Genomic DNA, 17088 nt, shown 5'->3' on the forward strand with positions numbered 1-17088 from the left:
ATAACTTATATATATACAGCTAATTTTCTATAAAAAAAATCATTAATTATATATATATATATATATATATATATATATATATATATATATATATATATATTAGCAACAACAATCACTAGACAGTTAGAATGGCTTGGGTTGAGAAAAAGAAAAAATAAATATGCATGTTTGAGCATTACTTAATAACCTAATTGATAGAATATTAACTTTTTTAATGTGTCCATATTTGAGGCCCCTCCTAATAATTTGAAAAAAATAAAAAAATAAAAAGGTCAAAAAACTTATAATTTATATCCTTATTATTCAGCCAACTCATATGTGATCATAATTCCTTATTTCTAAACAAATTTCTTAGTTAAGGTTTTCTTGCAATTTATTTGTAGGACTATATGATTACATGAGTATTTATTTATTGTATCCTCTATTTAATTGCACACTGACCACACCCAATAAAAGTCGGACTTTTGACTTTTCTCCCCCATCGGAGTTCCATGTAATGTGTACTCACACGCTCTTCTTGATCGCGTGGTTTAATCTAACACAAGGATGAGGATCCAATGCGTCAAGTCAAAATTGCAATTCATTACCAACAAAAACCTAAAAGCTGTTCAATCAAAAACCCTAATTAATTTTTATTACTAATTTATTTTCACACTCGTTCGGACACTAAATCCACCCTGATCCTCTCCTTTGTTAGATTAAGATCTTTGCTTGTTCGGAGTCTTTTGTTTATCTCTCTAAATCTGAAAAAATTTGGGGCAATGGAGCTGGGTATTTTCAGTTCAGATATTGTTACCGTGGAGAGGAAGATGGTGTGCTATGTGGTGCTTGGCTTCTTATGGTGGTATGGATTTCCATTTCTTTTTCTTTTGGTTAATACGGAGTATATAAAATAGTTCAGAATTACATGATTTGGTTTTGGATTTTATGCTCTGTTGTTGTTTTTAATGATTATTTGAGCAGTTTTGTCTTTGTTGTTGTACAGTACACCGAACAACAACTTGTACTCCTTTTGTGTTTTTTCTCACATTTTAAGTCTGGTTCCTATTTAGTGCTTGAATGTTGGATTTTTCCTACTTTGCTTAGTTAAATAATACGGAGTAATTTTTTGTTTTTATTTGCATGGGGTTTTGTTCAAAGGTGGATTTTCGCTTGAAGTTGAACTAGTGAAGTTGTTTCTACTTATGTTCACCTATTATATAGCACTCACTCTGTGTCCTGCTCCTTTTTCGCATATTTTAGTTTTAGTCTTGGTTTGGTTAGCTGGATCCTTTTGAAACTGGTTGTAATTTTGAAAGTTGGCTCAACCGTTTGTGTTTGGAATCTGTAGAATGCACTTGAAAATGAACCATTACCTGGGGCTGTGGTAGGAAATACCAGCACTTATTTTATTTTATTATTATTATTATTTTTTTGTAACGGATAATCAACCTATATCATTTAAGGCTGAGTGTTTTTTGCACTTTGTGAGAATTGAATCCAGAATGTCCGAGTTTACCATTCGTCCACTTGGCCACCAGTATGGCTTCCCATTTTTTTTGTTTTTCTTCCGGGAATTTAGATAATATGGAAGTTGCTAACAGAATCTTGACTAATTAAATCTTCCCAGAAACAAATGGAACAATGTATAAATCTTCCCAGAGAACAATGAAAATAAATGTTATGAATTAATCCCTTTTTGTATACCCAACGATACAATTAGTTAAGAATTAATCCGCCTAAGATCACACACAAGTATACAATTACAACAAAGAGAAAATAAGATGGACAAACACAATATTTAATGTGGTTTGGCCGCACCTGGCCTACGTCCATGGAGAGAAAAGATTCCATTATTCATCATTATAGAAGAGATATTACAACGGTAGATCACACACACACTATCTCATTAGTAATAACATCAAGAGAGATGTCGAACACCGGATCATGCTCACACCACGATCATCGTACTCACACTACGATCGAGCCCTTCGCTCGTTATCGGTGTTCACCACACGTCATCCTCTCTACCCACACACTCACATATTTCTACGAGACTACATCACTCTACCTTTCCGGTGCCTCAGTGCACCCATTCTTTCCCTTTCTTCTATTCTCTCATATTCCTCTTCTCTTCTCTACTTCCTTCATCACCATGCACCTCTATTTATAGGCATCCCCATCACTAACGGACGGCTAAGATGCAATCTCACCAACGGTGGAGATCGATTCTCTAGAATCTTCTCCCACTTTCTTCACACTTCTATATATATCTACAAGTATCTACAACATTCTAGAACTCTCCATAATACTCCACACAACTTTGGAGAACTCTATAACCTTCCACACACTTCTACAATATTCTACACCTTTCTACACATATCGAGAATCTTTCACACAACTTCAGACAATTCCGGAAGACTCTAGAAACTTCTCTCTTAATATATATATATATATATATATATATATATATATATATATATTATCCTTTAATTTTCGTCATTTTTAACAATAAATATCACTCCTCTATCTGCAGTTCTCAAAAGACCTCGAAAACTACAACACACATACGTCCCAGCCTCGACCTGAACCCTACACCTCTCTTTTATTTTGTATTTTTAAAACGAAATTGCTGTGGGATTGCATTTCTGTGTTGTACTTGGATTAAGTTGCTGTAGATTTGAGTTTGCATTGTGATGTTTTATATTTAATACATATATTGCAGATTTGGAATAGCAATATGTAATGGTTGCTTTGTTATTTGTAAAATATTTGTCTCAGCTCTCTTACCAACATTAGCTAATATTTCAGCCAGGAGCTCTTTTTGAAGGATATCAATGTTTTGCCAAAATTGATTGAGAATGATGAAAGGTAGTATCATTTGCATGAAATGTGTGGTTCAGTGGTTGAAGGGGAAAATTCATGTAATACTATCATTTTGCAGGTTTCCTGTGGACGAGCTTCATAAATTGAGAAAGCCTGATCCAGAAAATAAAGATGGTATTGATACAGAGAATGATGATGAAGAAGATGCTGACAACGCTGATGATCAGGACAATGATGATGTTGATGATGATGATGATGGTTATAGTGGCTTTAATTCTATAAAATATGACTTCTACTGTGAGATTGGTGGATTTCAACTTTTCTATTGGTATGTGGTCTTTCCAAGGCTTCACTAACAAACTGCCACTTTTGAACCCCTCTGATATCTAATAATAACTTAGTTTGAGTTTTGAGCTCTCCAAACAAAGAGAATCTACAGCTTCCTCGGAAAGCTTGTGCAGATTATGAACTATTTCTAGAATTTGAACTAAAGCTTGAATCAAGCAGCAACAACTTTGCATGGTTACTGGATCAATCCCTAGTGAACTATTTTTGGACTAATGCTCTTGTTCACATGAGATAGCACCTGGACCAAGGCCCAAGGCGACCAAGGCGGTCGTCTTGGGCCTCAAATTTTAGAGGGCCTCATGAGGCCCATAGAGGATGGAAAAAATTGGTCGCCTTGGGCCTCAAATTTTAAGGCCTATAGGGGATGGAAAAAAAATAAAGTTAGGGCAAGTTTCAGACGACACAATGTCACAATCTGCTTCGACACTCCGCAGGGCCCAGCCTCCGCTATCGCCTCAGGTGACAAGGTATGTTCATCCTCTTTCTCTCTTCTCTCTCCTCTCTCCTTTTGCATGAATCGATCTTTTATAGATGTTTCTTTCTTTCTTTCATCTCATCATTTGATTTTTTCTAACTTTGGTTTGTTTGATTCGGGCCTTTACCTTTGTTCCAATAGTGAAAAGTAGCTTCCAAACTAGGGTTTTGTGTGTGTGTGTGTGTGTGTCACTGTGTGTCATGGCTATCAAAAGCAATGAATATATTATGGTTCTCTTAGTATTTTAATAAATGTGTGCCTTTCTACATGTGTCTTTCATGGCGATCGAGTCCATAATATATGGTAGGCACTTTTTTTTTTCCCTCTCCCTAATTTCACTCCAATCTCACAACAGTAGCAACCATACCCCTTTTCCTCATAAGTTTTTGCATTTTCACATTCAATCCTACGAAAATTAAGGATCCCTTCTAGTGGGTTGAACCGTTTTTCAATCTCTAAATTATGCTCATACTTAAAAGTGCCAAATTAAGGGTTTTTTTTTTTTTTTTTTTTATATAAAGATACATACCACCATCATTGATGTTATTTGAAGTTGGCTCAGCTAGAATTTCAGTTAATAATACTGTCAAAGCACTTGCCATCAGAATGTACAAACACATGGAAATCAAGAGCAGGCTTTAACAAAACAAAAGTTAATGGTTTTTTCTATTAATTTGCATAGGTCTTCTGTAGCAATGATCAATCATGTAATGTTTTCATTTTCGGCGATTTTATGATTTTCTGGAATATTTTTGTCCTTGTCTCGTTTTGTGTGCCGGACACCGTGGAGTGTGCCGGGTGTGTTTGAGAGTTGGTTGGGGCATTTCTTTGAGTTTAGGACCTTTAGAAATGCATCGTTTGCCATTTAGACATTTTTCTGTCTTTCGGACTGAGAGGTCCCACGTGGGACCCGTTGTTGGAGTCGTTGAGTACGAAGATTTTATTTTGGGTCCATTACATTTTATGCATTATTAATTTTGTGCATAGTTTTATGGTGATTGTAGTTTAATTTGTATATAAGTGTATATATATATAATAATGTTGTAAAGGTGGGATATTTATTTTTTTGTGGGACCCGCCATGTCATAAAGCCGTATAATGGCTTTATAGCCATTACAGGCCATAGTTCCTTCTCTCTCCACGCTGCTATCTCCTCTCCTCCTCTGTAACTCATTTTTTTTTTTTCATTTCACAACTTTAAGCCAAGATTTCTCCTCCACCATTGTGAATTAGGTTTTGCCACTAAAGGCGAATTTGATAAGCTTGTTGAGGCCTTCATTTTGATTGGAGCTGATTTCAATTTGGTGCATCCTTGGATTTCGAAATTCTAGGGTTTTGGGCTTAAATTGGGGCTTCTTGTGTCTTTGCTCTCTGATTGAGGTAGGGGTCTCCCTAATGTGTTAAGTTTTGCCTTTTATTTGAGAAATTTCTAATTCCTTTTGTGATTTTATTTATTTATTTATATGAAATTATGTTTTTATTTATTTATTTTTATGAATGTCTTTAAGTGTTAAAGCATGAATTGTCTTAATTTTGGGTCAAAGGGCTATTTGATTTTTGTTATATAAGAGTTGTGTTGATGTTTAATTAATGGCATGACATGGTGTGTAAAATTACATGTGAACTTGCTTGTGGATAATTCTTGTATATGATTTATTCGAGATAATAATATTCTTGTTGTATTGAATTTTTAAAGTATGCCATAATTTTAATTGATTACCATAAAATGCCATGATGATGTGATTATTGCTATAATGATGAATTTGGGCTTTATGAGAGTGAAAGTCATTGCATTGCATATCATGGCATAAAGGGGGAATTTTTGGAGAAGATTTGAAAAGAAGATTTTTTTTAGAAATTGAAGTTTGTTTTTTTTTTTAGAAAGGGAATTTTTTTTTTTTTAAATGAACCGGATTTCGTGAGTCCGGGGCTAGCTTGACCTAGAGGGAGCGCGGCTCGGTGTAGGGCGTGAAAAAGTTAATGCTAGGCCCTTTATTGGTTGCCGGATTTGGAATCGGGGATAGTCATTAAAAAGTCAGTTAGCGGATTTTCAAAAAGTGTGGGTTGGGTCGATATGGACCGGATTCGGGACGGGTATATAACATTTCATATCATGCACATCAATTGTGGAATTGTGTTAAGTATTGGGATTGTTGCCTATTAAGTTGAAAATATTGTGTGGGCCCCATTGTATGACCCTGATTCCTATTCTATTCTTTTACATGTTACGTGGCTCAAAGGAGTCAAAAACTGACGCCTTAGGCGATTTCTACTGAGCTTTATGCTCACTCTATTATTTAACATTTTTCAGGACATGGGAAAGAAGTGGCGGATGATGTTCCACCACAGGCCTAGTTTGGATTAGAGGATCATTTTGCTATTTTTGTATCTAAGTCCCATCATTTTTTGTAAAACCTTAGTTTGATATATTCGGTATAGAGACTTATGAACTTTTGTTATTGTAATTTTGCTTCATGAACTGTAAGTTGATGTAATTGGAGTAAAATTCTAGTATGTGAGCATGGGACTATGTATAAGATAGGTACTCCTTTGTTCTGGATGAATGGGATGATAATGATGGGCTATTTTGAGGAGGTTGTTGGTGTTGTTGTTTTGGGAATGTTTTATATTATTTGCATTGTGTGTTGGAATAGGTTAGATTAGTTTTGAAGGTCCAAGAGAGGCCATTACATTTTTATGCATTTCAACAGGTTGTTGTAGGACCCTTTTTAGCCGCGATCACGCCGAATTTTATTTTTATTATTTTTTTTATTATTATTTTTTTATGACTGGTATCATTTTGGGTCGTTACAAATCAAACACTGCTACTAAAGTTGATTCCTCATCCTGAAATCAAGAAAGGGGTAATTGGCTCCCAAAAAACACACACAAAGTGTAGGTAATATAAAGAGTGAAAGACAAAACTATATTATGATAGTGGATGTCTCATATAACCTAAAAGTCCCACTACTTCTTCAGCATTACAAGTTCAGCCTCCTATATATATATATAGTCACTTCATCTCCACATATTTTTGTCATCTGTAATCATCAAATTTTAGCAGCTATATAAACAATGAATGTAAAAAAGAAACTGCAGTTTTCTGTTCCTCATTTCCACTTTTGGATTGTATTTTTTGATACTCTGTTTTGTCTTCCATCCTCTCCTCTCTTCCAGATTCCAATGAAAACTCCAGCCATTCGACCATTCAACCATTCGACCAAACTGCTTGATTTTAGAATTTATTTATTTATTTATTATATTTATTGTATGATCGGCAATGCCAGTTATTATTGTTTCTGTTTGATTCTCCATCCGTTTTATGTTAATTGTGATCTTCTCTCACATGCTAGCAGGACACTCTTCTTAGGATCTTGTGAGGTTATTTGCCTTGAACTTGAATCAAATCATTGCATATTGAGGTAATATATATTTTCTTTAAACAAAGCAAATTATTATTATTATTTTTTTGAAGTCTAGTTTTATGTTGATTATGGTTCCTGTTATTTAGATTTCAAGAGATATCATTATGTATACAATAAAATTTGAATCTGGGCATGGAAAAAGTACAAAAGAAAAAAAGAAGAGAGAAGAAGAATTGATTCAATCTCAAAAAGGAGATATTCTTAAGTTTTTTAGGAGCAATACACAAATAGAGAGTTTAGTCGAAGATTTGGTGAAGGAAGAACATATGAATGCGAAAGCAAATGAAGAAAATCTCAATAAACATGAATATTTAATGAATGAAGATCATAGGAAGTTAGTCAATGAACGTGAAGATTTAATGAATGAAGATTATAGTTATTAGTTAGTTGTCTTATGCACAATGCAGATGCGTACAATTATATGAGCTATAGAATTTGAAAACATCGTGTGAAAATTCCGCACTCCTATAATTTTTTTTGCGCATGTGAAACTTAAGGGCCTCACATTTGAAAGTTTGCCTAGGGCCTCTCAAAATATTTGGAATCTTAGGGCCGGCCCTGACCAAAGGGGATAAGTTATAGCCTAGGGAACTGACTGAGGGCACATATATTTTTCCTGCCAACATTGTATGCCACCAGGGCAAGGTTCTTAGAGGTATACAAGGATGTTACTGCAAAATTGTCATTTACTCAGATGTTGATCCTAGAGCAACTGTACCTAAATGTGTGTGTGTGTCATGATGTGCTTTCGAGTCTGCAGTTTTTAAGATGACTGAATGTTTGTAGCTTTTTGGAAGTCATTCAAGGCAGTTCATCAAATTTGATTACAAGAACTACAGGTGAGGATAAAAGTACAGTCACACATTGGAGTCTAGAAGGAAATTTACGGATAGCATTTTATTTTGTTTCTATATATATATATATATATATCTGAAAATTGAAACAGCATGTACTGAAAATTCAGATCATTGGAACAATATAAATTATAAGTCATATACAAGATTGCTGAAAAAACATCTGGGTCAGATAGAGAATGCAAATATATTAATTCAAACTTAAAGTTGAAATTGAGGAACATAAAAGTAAAATAAGTATTTGAGTTACATGTTGCTGCAGTTGGACAGCTTATGGAAGCTGTCAATAACAAAATAGCAGCAAGAGTTTATATAGACTTCAATGAAGTTGAACCATACCCATCGCCAATAAGGATTTATATACAGAAGTAGTAACAAAACTAGTGCAATTCCCAATAACACTGTTATATAAGATGCTGAAAAACTCGCATAAAATGCACCCTCGTCCATGAAACCACCATCATTCTCAGAAATATTTTGCATTTGTGAAGTTGATCCAGTGTTGCTGCAACTGTTAGGTAATGGAGGTCCACAAAGATATAAATTTCCCTCATAGATTGAAGGTCACAAACTGAGCTTTCATGTCTGGTATTTTACGGTTTTTACCCGATAAGTTGTTGTGTGCCACATTGAAATCCACTAGAAAGGTCAAGTCAGTTAATTGAGAGGGGATACTCCCGTTCAAGTTGTTATAGGAAAGATCTAAACTCTCTATGTTTCTGAGGTTGGAGAATGTTGTTGGGACTGATCCTATCAGATTGTTATGGGACAAGTTTAGTGTATGAATCTCGGTTAAATTCCCAAGTTCCAATGGGATTTCACCTGTCAATTGGTTGCAAGAGAAATCAATTCCAGACATAAATTAAAGCACAGTGCCCTCATATGAATAGGACCTAGACTTTGTTGTGAATTCCACCTCTTCTTTGACAGTAAAAAGTTCAGATTGTCGATTGAATCCATAATGGAAGGTGAGCTCTAATTGTTCTCTAGCAACCAGATTGGTAACTTACCCACCAGGCGGCTGTAGTAGAGATCAACCACTCCTAGGCCACTTTGGTCATATAGGAAGCTGGGAAGTTTATTAATGGTACAATTTGAGCAGCTAAAAGCCTCCAGTTGGAAACTTGGAATCCATGATTGGAACTTATTTTCAACACTCAGAATATTGTTGCTATCACGTAGAATGACCTTGAGCTTTGAATGGTTGAAAAATGATGCAAACGAGAATGGAACCATGAAGTGGCTATATGAAAGGGAAATGTATTCAAGTGCCATGAGACTAGTAAGAGGAGTCTGGGCAATATTTCCATTGAAATGGTTCAAAGAGAGATCCAATTTTCGGAGAGATGTCAAGTTTCCTAAACATGATGGAAGTATCCCACAAAATCGTTTTTGCTGAGGTCTAGCTCTTGGAGGTTCTTAAGGTTGCACCAGCCTGTAAAGATTTAAAAAGTCGATGATGATGTTGGTATTGGTTTTGTTTCATTGGTCTGTGGCCGGAGGGGCTATTTATTACTTCACATTTGTTTATGAGGCTTAAGATCAAACTGTCAATTTTTCAGGTCTTTAAAGAATTTCAAACATTTTTTCCCTCTTGCATTTATGGGAAAATTTAATTAGTTAGGAATCCATCTATTTATGCAAACATTACTGCAAGTCTTGGAAAATCTGAAGCTCTTTACATATTGGTAGGGCTGGCTGAATATAAGCCCCTCGATTTTGAACCCTCCTCTATCCTATTAATGTGGAGTTTTGAGCTCTCCAAACAAAAGGAATGCACTGCTTCGCGGGTAAGTTAGCAGATAATGAGCTGTTTCATCCAGAAACCAAAGGGATTTTTTGTTTTTAAATTGATGCTTGGATATGATTCTGTTTGATAAGTAGCATATCAAGATTGAAATCTCTAGAATGATGGCTAGTACAAATGAAATTGTGGAAGAACCACCTGTGAGAATGATTGAAGATAGGATATATGTTACGGTGGGGAAGGAGGTTAAAGAGAGTAAATATACTTTGTCATGGGCACTGCATAACTCAGGAGGAAGGAAGGTCTGCATCCTTCATGTTCACCAGCCAGTGCAGATGATTCCAATGAGTAATTTCATACTGATGTCTCTTGCCTCTGTTTTCGGTTCAGACCGAGCTGTTCTGATCTGTTCCCTCACTGGGACTGAAGGATGGTTGGAGAAGACATATGGTAAAAGACGCGCGTTAATGGTGGTGGTAACCAATTGACTGTTTAAGGGGTATTTTCGTCCAAAACATAACCCCTTGAACGGCCATCAGTTAAAATACCCCCCTCATAATAGTTGAGGGGGGTTTTTTGCTACAACAATTCATAAGGGGTTTTTTTGCTAAAGGGTGAAAGTCAAGGGGGTTTTTTGCAATTCGCCCTATAATATATGTGTATGTAACTACTAACAAATGTAATTAAATAAGACAATTCAATTATCTAACTAATAAGTAAAGAACCTGGATTAAGACCAAGGTTAGAATTGAATTCTATATCCGTTAGACAATATTCACCCCACCTGGTGCTGAATGGGCTCTTTGCAACTGTCTCCCGGGAAAGAAACAGCAAGAAATTGCTTGACATTGGTTCCCAAATCAAGAAAAAAATAGCAAGAAATAGATTTTCATTTATTGGTGGTAATGCACCCCTTAGATGCAAAAATCTGTAGAAATTTAAAACACCTTAACCTAAAACTTAAATCTTGGGGGAAGTAATGGTAACATGGATTGGGTAAAGGAAACATAATACATTAAATCAAACTTATATTGACACATAGATATGTGGAGACTTGTGGAGGCAGCAGAATTGTCCGATAAGGAGTTACACATTCCTGCAATTGAGCAGCTTATGAAAGCAGTCAACTACAAAATAGTAGAAAGTGGTTATACACACTTCAATGAAGTCGAACCATACCCTTCTCCAATAAGGATTAATACACAAAACAGCTGCAATACCTAACAACACAGTTATATAGGACGCTGAAAAAGTCACATAAAAAATACCCATGTCCATGAAACCATCATCATTCTCCTCATCCTCTGAAGCATTTCGCTTTGTTGATGGCGATCCAGTGTTGGGGCAATTTTCATGCAGTGGAGGTCCACATAGATAAGGATTTCCTTCATAGCTGCTTTTGTTGAAGGTTGCAAATTGATCCTTCCTATCTGGTGTTTTACCTGATAAGTTGTTGTATGCCACACTGAAGAAGCTCAGAGAGGTTAGATCAGTCAGCTGAGAAGGGATACTCCCATTCAAGTTGTTACAGGAAAGATCTAAACTCTCTATATTTCTTAGGCCGGAGAATGTTGCCGGGATTGATCCTACCAGATTGTTATGGGACAAGTTTAATGTATGAATGTCCGTTAAGTACCCGAGTTCCTGTGGGATTTTACCTGTCAACTGGTTGCAAGAGAAATCAAGTCCCGACATTAAATTTAGGACAATGCCCTCGTACAAGTAGGAGATGCTCTTTGTTGTAAATTCCACCCGTTCTTTGACAGCAATATATGAATGATTTTCATAATTAGATTCATACTCGAGCGCCATAGGCAAATCTGTCATCCACGTATATGTCATCCCCATGATAGACAAAGCTAATGACCTTGAATTAGGAGTCGATATACTAGGGCCTCCTACAAAAGATTTGCTACCACTTGCTTTAAAAGTAATGTTAATTAGGCAATGTGGTATAGAACCAGATAGATAATTCTGAGAAAGATCGACCAGACTGACTTGGTTCAAGTTGCATAACTTAGAGGGGACCTCACCTTCAAAATGATTAGCTTTCAATATCAGAATGCTTAATGCATAAAGGCTGCCAATCCATTCCGGAATTGTACCAGTTAAGTTGTTATCTCCAAGGTCTAATGTTACCAAGGTAGAGCTGTTAAAAGCACGAGTCCATGGACCACTTAATCCATTTTTATTCAGATGGACATATGCTAGCTTTGGTGGAGAAAAACAGGATGGAATAGATCCAGACAGATTATTCTCAGAAAGGTCCACAAACCTAAGCAATTCAAGTTTGCAAAACTCAGTTGGAATAGGACCTTCAAGCTGATTTTTTGCCATATTAATTTCTATCAAACTTGACATATTCCCCATCCAATGCGGGAGCATGCCAGACAAATGGTTACTACTGATATCCAACGCCCTCAAATTGGTGGCGTTAGACAAGCTATGAGGTATCTTTCCGACAAAGTGATTACCGTCCAATAATAACAGAAACAACATAGTCAGGTTGAAGGATTTTGGAAATATTTGACCTTGCAAATGATTGTTTGATAGTTTGAGGAGTCGTAAGGAGTAGCAACCCCGTGCAATATGTTCTGGTGTTTCTCCTGACAGGTTATTGTTGGATAAATCTAGAACCCATAAAGAGCTAAGATCACCCAGGGATGAAGGAATATTACCTTGGAACATATTTCTGGACATGTTGAGAGACTGCAAATTTGGAAACATTACATTTAAATTCTTTGGAATTTGACTGCTCATGCAATTATCTGAAACATCCAATCTTGAAATAAGTGGATTAGGATAAGAAAGCAATTGAAAAGGCCCTGTGAAATTGTTACTTCGTAGCCTAAGTACTTCCAATCTCGTATTGTTCACTAACAACCAGGTAGGGAACTTCCCCACGAAGTTGTTATAGGACAGATCAATCACTCTCAGGTCATTTTGGTGATAAAGAAAATCAGGAAATGTTTTGAGGCTACAATTTGAACAGCTGAAAACCTTCAGTTGGAACCTTGGAATCCGTGACTGGAACTTGTTTTCAACATTTAGGATGTTACTATCACTTAGAATGATCTTGAGCTTTGAATGGTTGAAAGATGAGGCAACGGAGAATGGAACCTCAAAGTGGTTATATGAAAGGGAAAGGTATTCAAGTGACATGAGACTGGTAACAGGAGATTGAGCCACATTTCCAGAAAAATGGTTCAAAGAGAGATCCAATAGTAGAAGAGATGTCAAGTTTCCTAAACATGAAGGAAGCATCCCCTCAAGATCATTTTCACTGAGATCCAGCGCTTTCAGGTTCTTAAGGTCGCACCAGCCTGTAAAATATAAGAACTCATCTCAGATAATTGAGTTTTTTATTTATTTATTTTTATTATATATATTTTTTATATGAGTAGAGTTATTAATCCGAGGACTTTGTTGATGTTAAAGATCAAAGTAACAGAAGGTGTAGATATATAGAGAAAGAGATGTTAAAACATCAATTAATATACCTTGAGTTGGTAAGCTGCCAGCAAGTCCACAACTATGCAACGATAAAAATGTCAGAGAAGTCATCATTCTAACATTTTGAAGAAAGCTACGGTCGATGGATGAAAAATCCAAAACCAATTGCTCCAAGTTGTCCAAGCCATCCAAATCTGTATTAGAATATTAATAAATAAAAAAAAGTTATAATGTGTTGCCTACTAAGAAATACGGAGTAATACTGATATCTATCTTATATATATGCAGCATCAGATGTCAGTACCAAAAAAATAAAAAGTAATAAAAATAAATTATGTAGGATGTTATAACATCTTGTTATTTTACAATATACCCCAACAGAAAAATACCATGAGAGAGAGAGAGCAGGAATAAGTAGAGGAGATTTCTGGTAGTTAGTACTCTCACAACTACTATGAAACATTGCAGTGAGAATTTGTGGATGCATATTTAACATGATACTGCAGTTATCGATCTAAGCATGAACACTATTAATTCTACCTTTTTCCATAATCAATCCCTTCAAACTAATTACTAAAGTCTTAATACATGGAAATGCTCCCAGTGACTGCAAAACACTTGCAGAAAAATTGTGACCTTTCAAGACTAGAACCTGCAGCTTGCCTAAGCACTTTCTACCTGCATGGAGAGATGTTGCAATCAATAACTTACAATATAGATCATATATACCATCAATTCATTCAAGTCAGCAACATGAAGAGAATGACTGAAACTTCATCAGACATCTTTTTACCATATTATATTTATACCTCTTCTTGTCCTGAAGCTTTGAATCATGTTATATGTCAAATCCAGCTCCTCCAAGTTGCTCATACCACACAAGTCTACCATATATAAAAGAAGCAATCTGTCATCTATTGTACTATTTTAATTATTTCATAAACATACTAACGTCAGTGTCATTATTTTGCTTGTTTGCTTTTTTTTTTTTTTGATGAATTCCATTACGAGAAAAGAAAATTGTTTGTCAATTGGTATGCTTCCCTTCTATGGTTATTTTGTGGTGCAGGATAATGGTAGGAGCTTTTCTTCAGCAGTAGACTTACCTTGAACATTAATTGATCCTTTCAAAAGGTTGTTCCTCAAATGAAGAATTTTAAGGGATGATAGCACCCCAAGAGATGGTAGGACGCTGTTATTGTAAAAATTTTGATCCAGGGTAAGGACCTCCAGCTTATCCAACCCATTTAATCTTTCAAAACCTGCAAGGATCAAAGACCAGAATTATGTAAAAATAACTAAAACCTAATAAGTAAATCCATAATAATAATTATTATGAATTGTTATAAGCATATAACAAACCTGCAAGGATAAAAGACCAGAATTATGTTGTAATTATTCCCCAATAAGTAAATCCATAATAATAATAAGGGTTAAATGCAAAAAACCCCCCTGAACTATTGGGGGTTTTGCAACTAACCCCCTTGAATTAAAAAAAAACCCCTAAACTATGAATTTGTTGCAATTTGCCCACTCAGGCCACCGGAAAAGTAAAAAGACGAAACTGCCCTTCCAAGTTTGTTATATACTCAATACAACCAAACCCGAAGCCACACACACTGCAGAAATGGAAGAAGTGGCGGCAGCACTGGTGGAGATCTCTTTGCAATTCGTCAACCGTGGATGTGGAACAGAGCATCGATCATCGTCGTAGCCGCCGAGCGAGAGAGAGAGGGGTGAAGGTGATGGCAGCCGGCGCGTGAGAGAGAGCTCGGCGGTGTGGGTTGTGGATATTTCGGCTGGTAGAGAGCTCGATGGTGTAGAACAGCGACTAGGGAAGTCGCGATTCTGGCACAAATCAGAGAATGGCACAGCGGCGACGGATCTGGCGTTGGCGACAACGGCTTTTGTGCGCCGGTGATTGATAGAACAGCGGGCAAGATGGGTTGTGGATGAACTTCGGCAGTGCTCGGATGGGGGCGAGACGGTGACGGCGAGCTTTCGCAGCGGTGGGCGACGGGTTGTGGAGAGGACTCAGCCGCAATGAGGTGCTTCACGGTGTGATGGCAGCAGCGAGCTTGCCTTCGGATGATGGTGGTGGTAGTGGAGCCACCACTAATGACGACTCATGGTGCAATTAATTTGGGGTGATTACCAGTGACGACTCGTGTGTATATCTATATATATATAAATATATCGATTGAGCTTTGGTGTTTCAGTACGAATTACTGTATTTGAATTGATTCAATTGGGAAATTGTTTGAGAAACGTTTGTGGCTACGGCGGTGATGGCAGTGGCTGGACTGGTTCACTATGAATTATTTAAATTTTTTAAAATTGTGGTTCAATTGCTTCGAATGGTGGTGGCAGTGGGATTTTAGTGTGATTTGGGTTAAACGGCTTTCGGTGTGGAAGATGGGCTGGTCGGTGTTGAACCACGAACGCCTGCTGTTGAAGATGGTGAACAGTTATAGGGCGTGTTTGGGTATGCTATGGGGTCTATGGAAATTAAGGGCATTTTAGTCCTTTCATGCATATAAGGGCAGTATGGTCTTTTAAAATAAGTAAATTATTTTTAACGGCCAAAACTTGCCGGATTTTCGCCGGATGGAGTTATCTGAAACAAAATTGAATAGTTCAGGGGGTTAGTTGCAACTTTTGTAGTTTAGGGGGGTTAATTGCAACTTTGTCAATAGTTCAGGGGGGTTTTTTGCATTTAACCCTAATAATAATTATTATAAGCATATAATAAATTTCATCAAATACTACTGGTTATTAGTCAGCTAAAACAAGAAAATTTTGACCTTCATTTGCAACCCAACCAACAAGCGAATTATCCATCAAATCAAGAATTCTAAGCTGTTTGAAGGGAAGAAAGAGAGAGGCATTGAAATACCAATCTCCTAAACTATAATCCCTTGTTAAATTAAGAAGAAGTTTAACCACATGCCCTGTGGTGATGTTGCACTCAACTCCTTCCCAATCACAACAGCCACTCTCTATACCCACTGCGTCCTTCCAAGATGGCAAAGAAGTTCCATTTGGGTAGTTGATGGAAGCCTTGAGTTGCAAGAGGGCAATCCTTTCTTGCTCCCACCAACCACAACATCCATTTTCATGAATCCATACCAAAACTAGCAATACCCATCGCCATAAACCCCTCAATTCCATTTATTTTATCTTCCAAAACACACAACAATTTGTCAGATTAAAGTTTCAAAACGTTTTTTTTTCAGAATAAATCTAGCCCATAAGACACTCCTCTGTATTCAATTTGGGAATGTATATATCACTAGTACTGTTTGGTAGGCAAGTCTCTTGATTAAGTCGTTGGAGTGAGGAAGGGACAATCAAGATACAGCTTGGCAACAACGTAAATGAACCACTGCCGGTTGCAAATGGGAAAGGATTGACTTACTGCAACACCATCAGTCCATCACCATCCATTAACTAAATGCATGCCACACTTTTTCTTCTGTCCAAATTAAGCTGGTCAAGGCCTATGTAGCTGGATTGGGAGAAAGTAATTAATGATGTGACAGATTTAATGCAAGTAGATTAAGTGCAATTGTTACATTTGTGAACCATAATACATAATATTTTCACAATCAATGTGAACAAAATAATATTTTCTGTATATGGGGAGCTGGGCAAGTTTTTTTTTTTTTGGGCGTGAGATTGATTTCCCTTCCATCCAAAATAAAGGTTAATGTCCCTTTTCAATGGGAGTAAATGCAGCTTCTTTTGATAATTATGTGTGTGTGACTTTAAGTATCTGTAGCTTTTTTTAATAATGGAATGTTAGTAGCTATTTCTTAAAACTGTCGCTGAAAGCAGTCCATCTAAATTGTTTATAAAAGCTATTGGTAATAACTAGCAGTACAATTATATTTGTTTGGGGTAGCTGAAGAGTTTGTCCGGCTGCTCACAGCAGCAATTTCTTCTTCTTCTTCTTCTTCTTCTTCTTTTATTTTGTTATTG

The 17088-nt window shown here is 36.5% G+C and overlaps 2 protein-coding genes across 6 annotated transcripts in view; one reads left to right on the plus strand and one right to left on the minus strand.

The window, feature by feature from the left end:
- Window positions 1-433: 433 nt before the first annotated feature.
- Window positions 434-17088, plus strand: part of LOC132277368 (uncharacterized) — an 88500-nt gene continuing 71845 nt past the window's right edge. The window contains exons 1-6 of one of the 5 annotated variants that reach the window (XM_059779228.1): window positions 434-844; window positions 2791-2850; window positions 2924-3133; window positions 3588-3620; window positions 6982-7050; window positions 7551-8818. In XM_059779228.1, the coding sequence (XP_059635211.1) occupies window positions 762-844; window positions 2791-2850; window positions 2924-3133; window positions 3588-3620; window positions 6982-7050; window positions 7551-7635 (540 nt within the window). In that variant the 5' untranslated portion in view covers window positions 434-761 and the 3' untranslated portion in view covers window positions 7636-8818. Of the gene's footprint in view, window positions 845-2790; window positions 2851-2923; window positions 3134-3587; window positions 3621-5939; window positions 6945-6981; window positions 7051-7550; window positions 8819-14176; window positions 14782-17088 lie in introns of those variants that run through there. The other 4 variants (XM_059779229.1, XM_059779226.1, XM_059779227.1 and 1 more) reach the window with 4 other exon arrangements.
- LOC132277365 (cuscuta receptor 1-like) lies at window positions 10647-17011 on the minus strand. The gene is made up of 6 exons (XM_059779222.1): window positions 15912-17011; window positions 14214-14369; window positions 13917-13991; window positions 13648-13785; window positions 13155-13301; window positions 10647-12977 (listed from the first exon to the last, which is right to left on the minus strand). Exons 1-6 carry the CDS (start codon window positions 16276-16278, stop codon window positions 10741-10743), a joined length of 3120 nt encoding a protein of 1039 aa, XP_059635205.1. The 5' UTR covers window positions 16279-17011; the 3' UTR covers window positions 10647-10740.

The sequence above is a fragment of the Cornus florida genome, unplaced genomic scaffold (genome assembly GCF_030987335.1).
Source record: "Cornus florida cultivar Cherokee Brave unplaced genomic scaffold, ASM3098733v1 CherokeeBrave_3.0.0_Hap2_Chr10, whole genome shotgun sequence".
In the NCBI taxonomy this organism is placed as follows: Eukaryota; Viridiplantae; Streptophyta; class Magnoliopsida; order Cornales; family Cornaceae; genus Cornus; species Cornus florida.

Excerpts from the sequence above, each read along its gene's own strand:
- LOC132277365 (XM_059779222.1), bottom strand. The coding sequence starts at position 16,278 with ATGGAATTGAGGGGTTTATGGCGATGGGTATTGCTAGTTTTGGTATGG. Across the intron at positions 14,370-15,911 it reads TGGTTGGGTTGCAAATGAAG|GTTTTGAAAGATTAAATGGG; the intron begins GTCAAAATTTTC and ends TGATCCTTGCAG. Across the intron at positions 13,786-13,916 it reads AAGCTTCAGGACAAGAAGAG|GTAGAAAGTGCTTAGGCAAG; the intron begins GTATAAATATAA and ends CTCTCCATGCAG.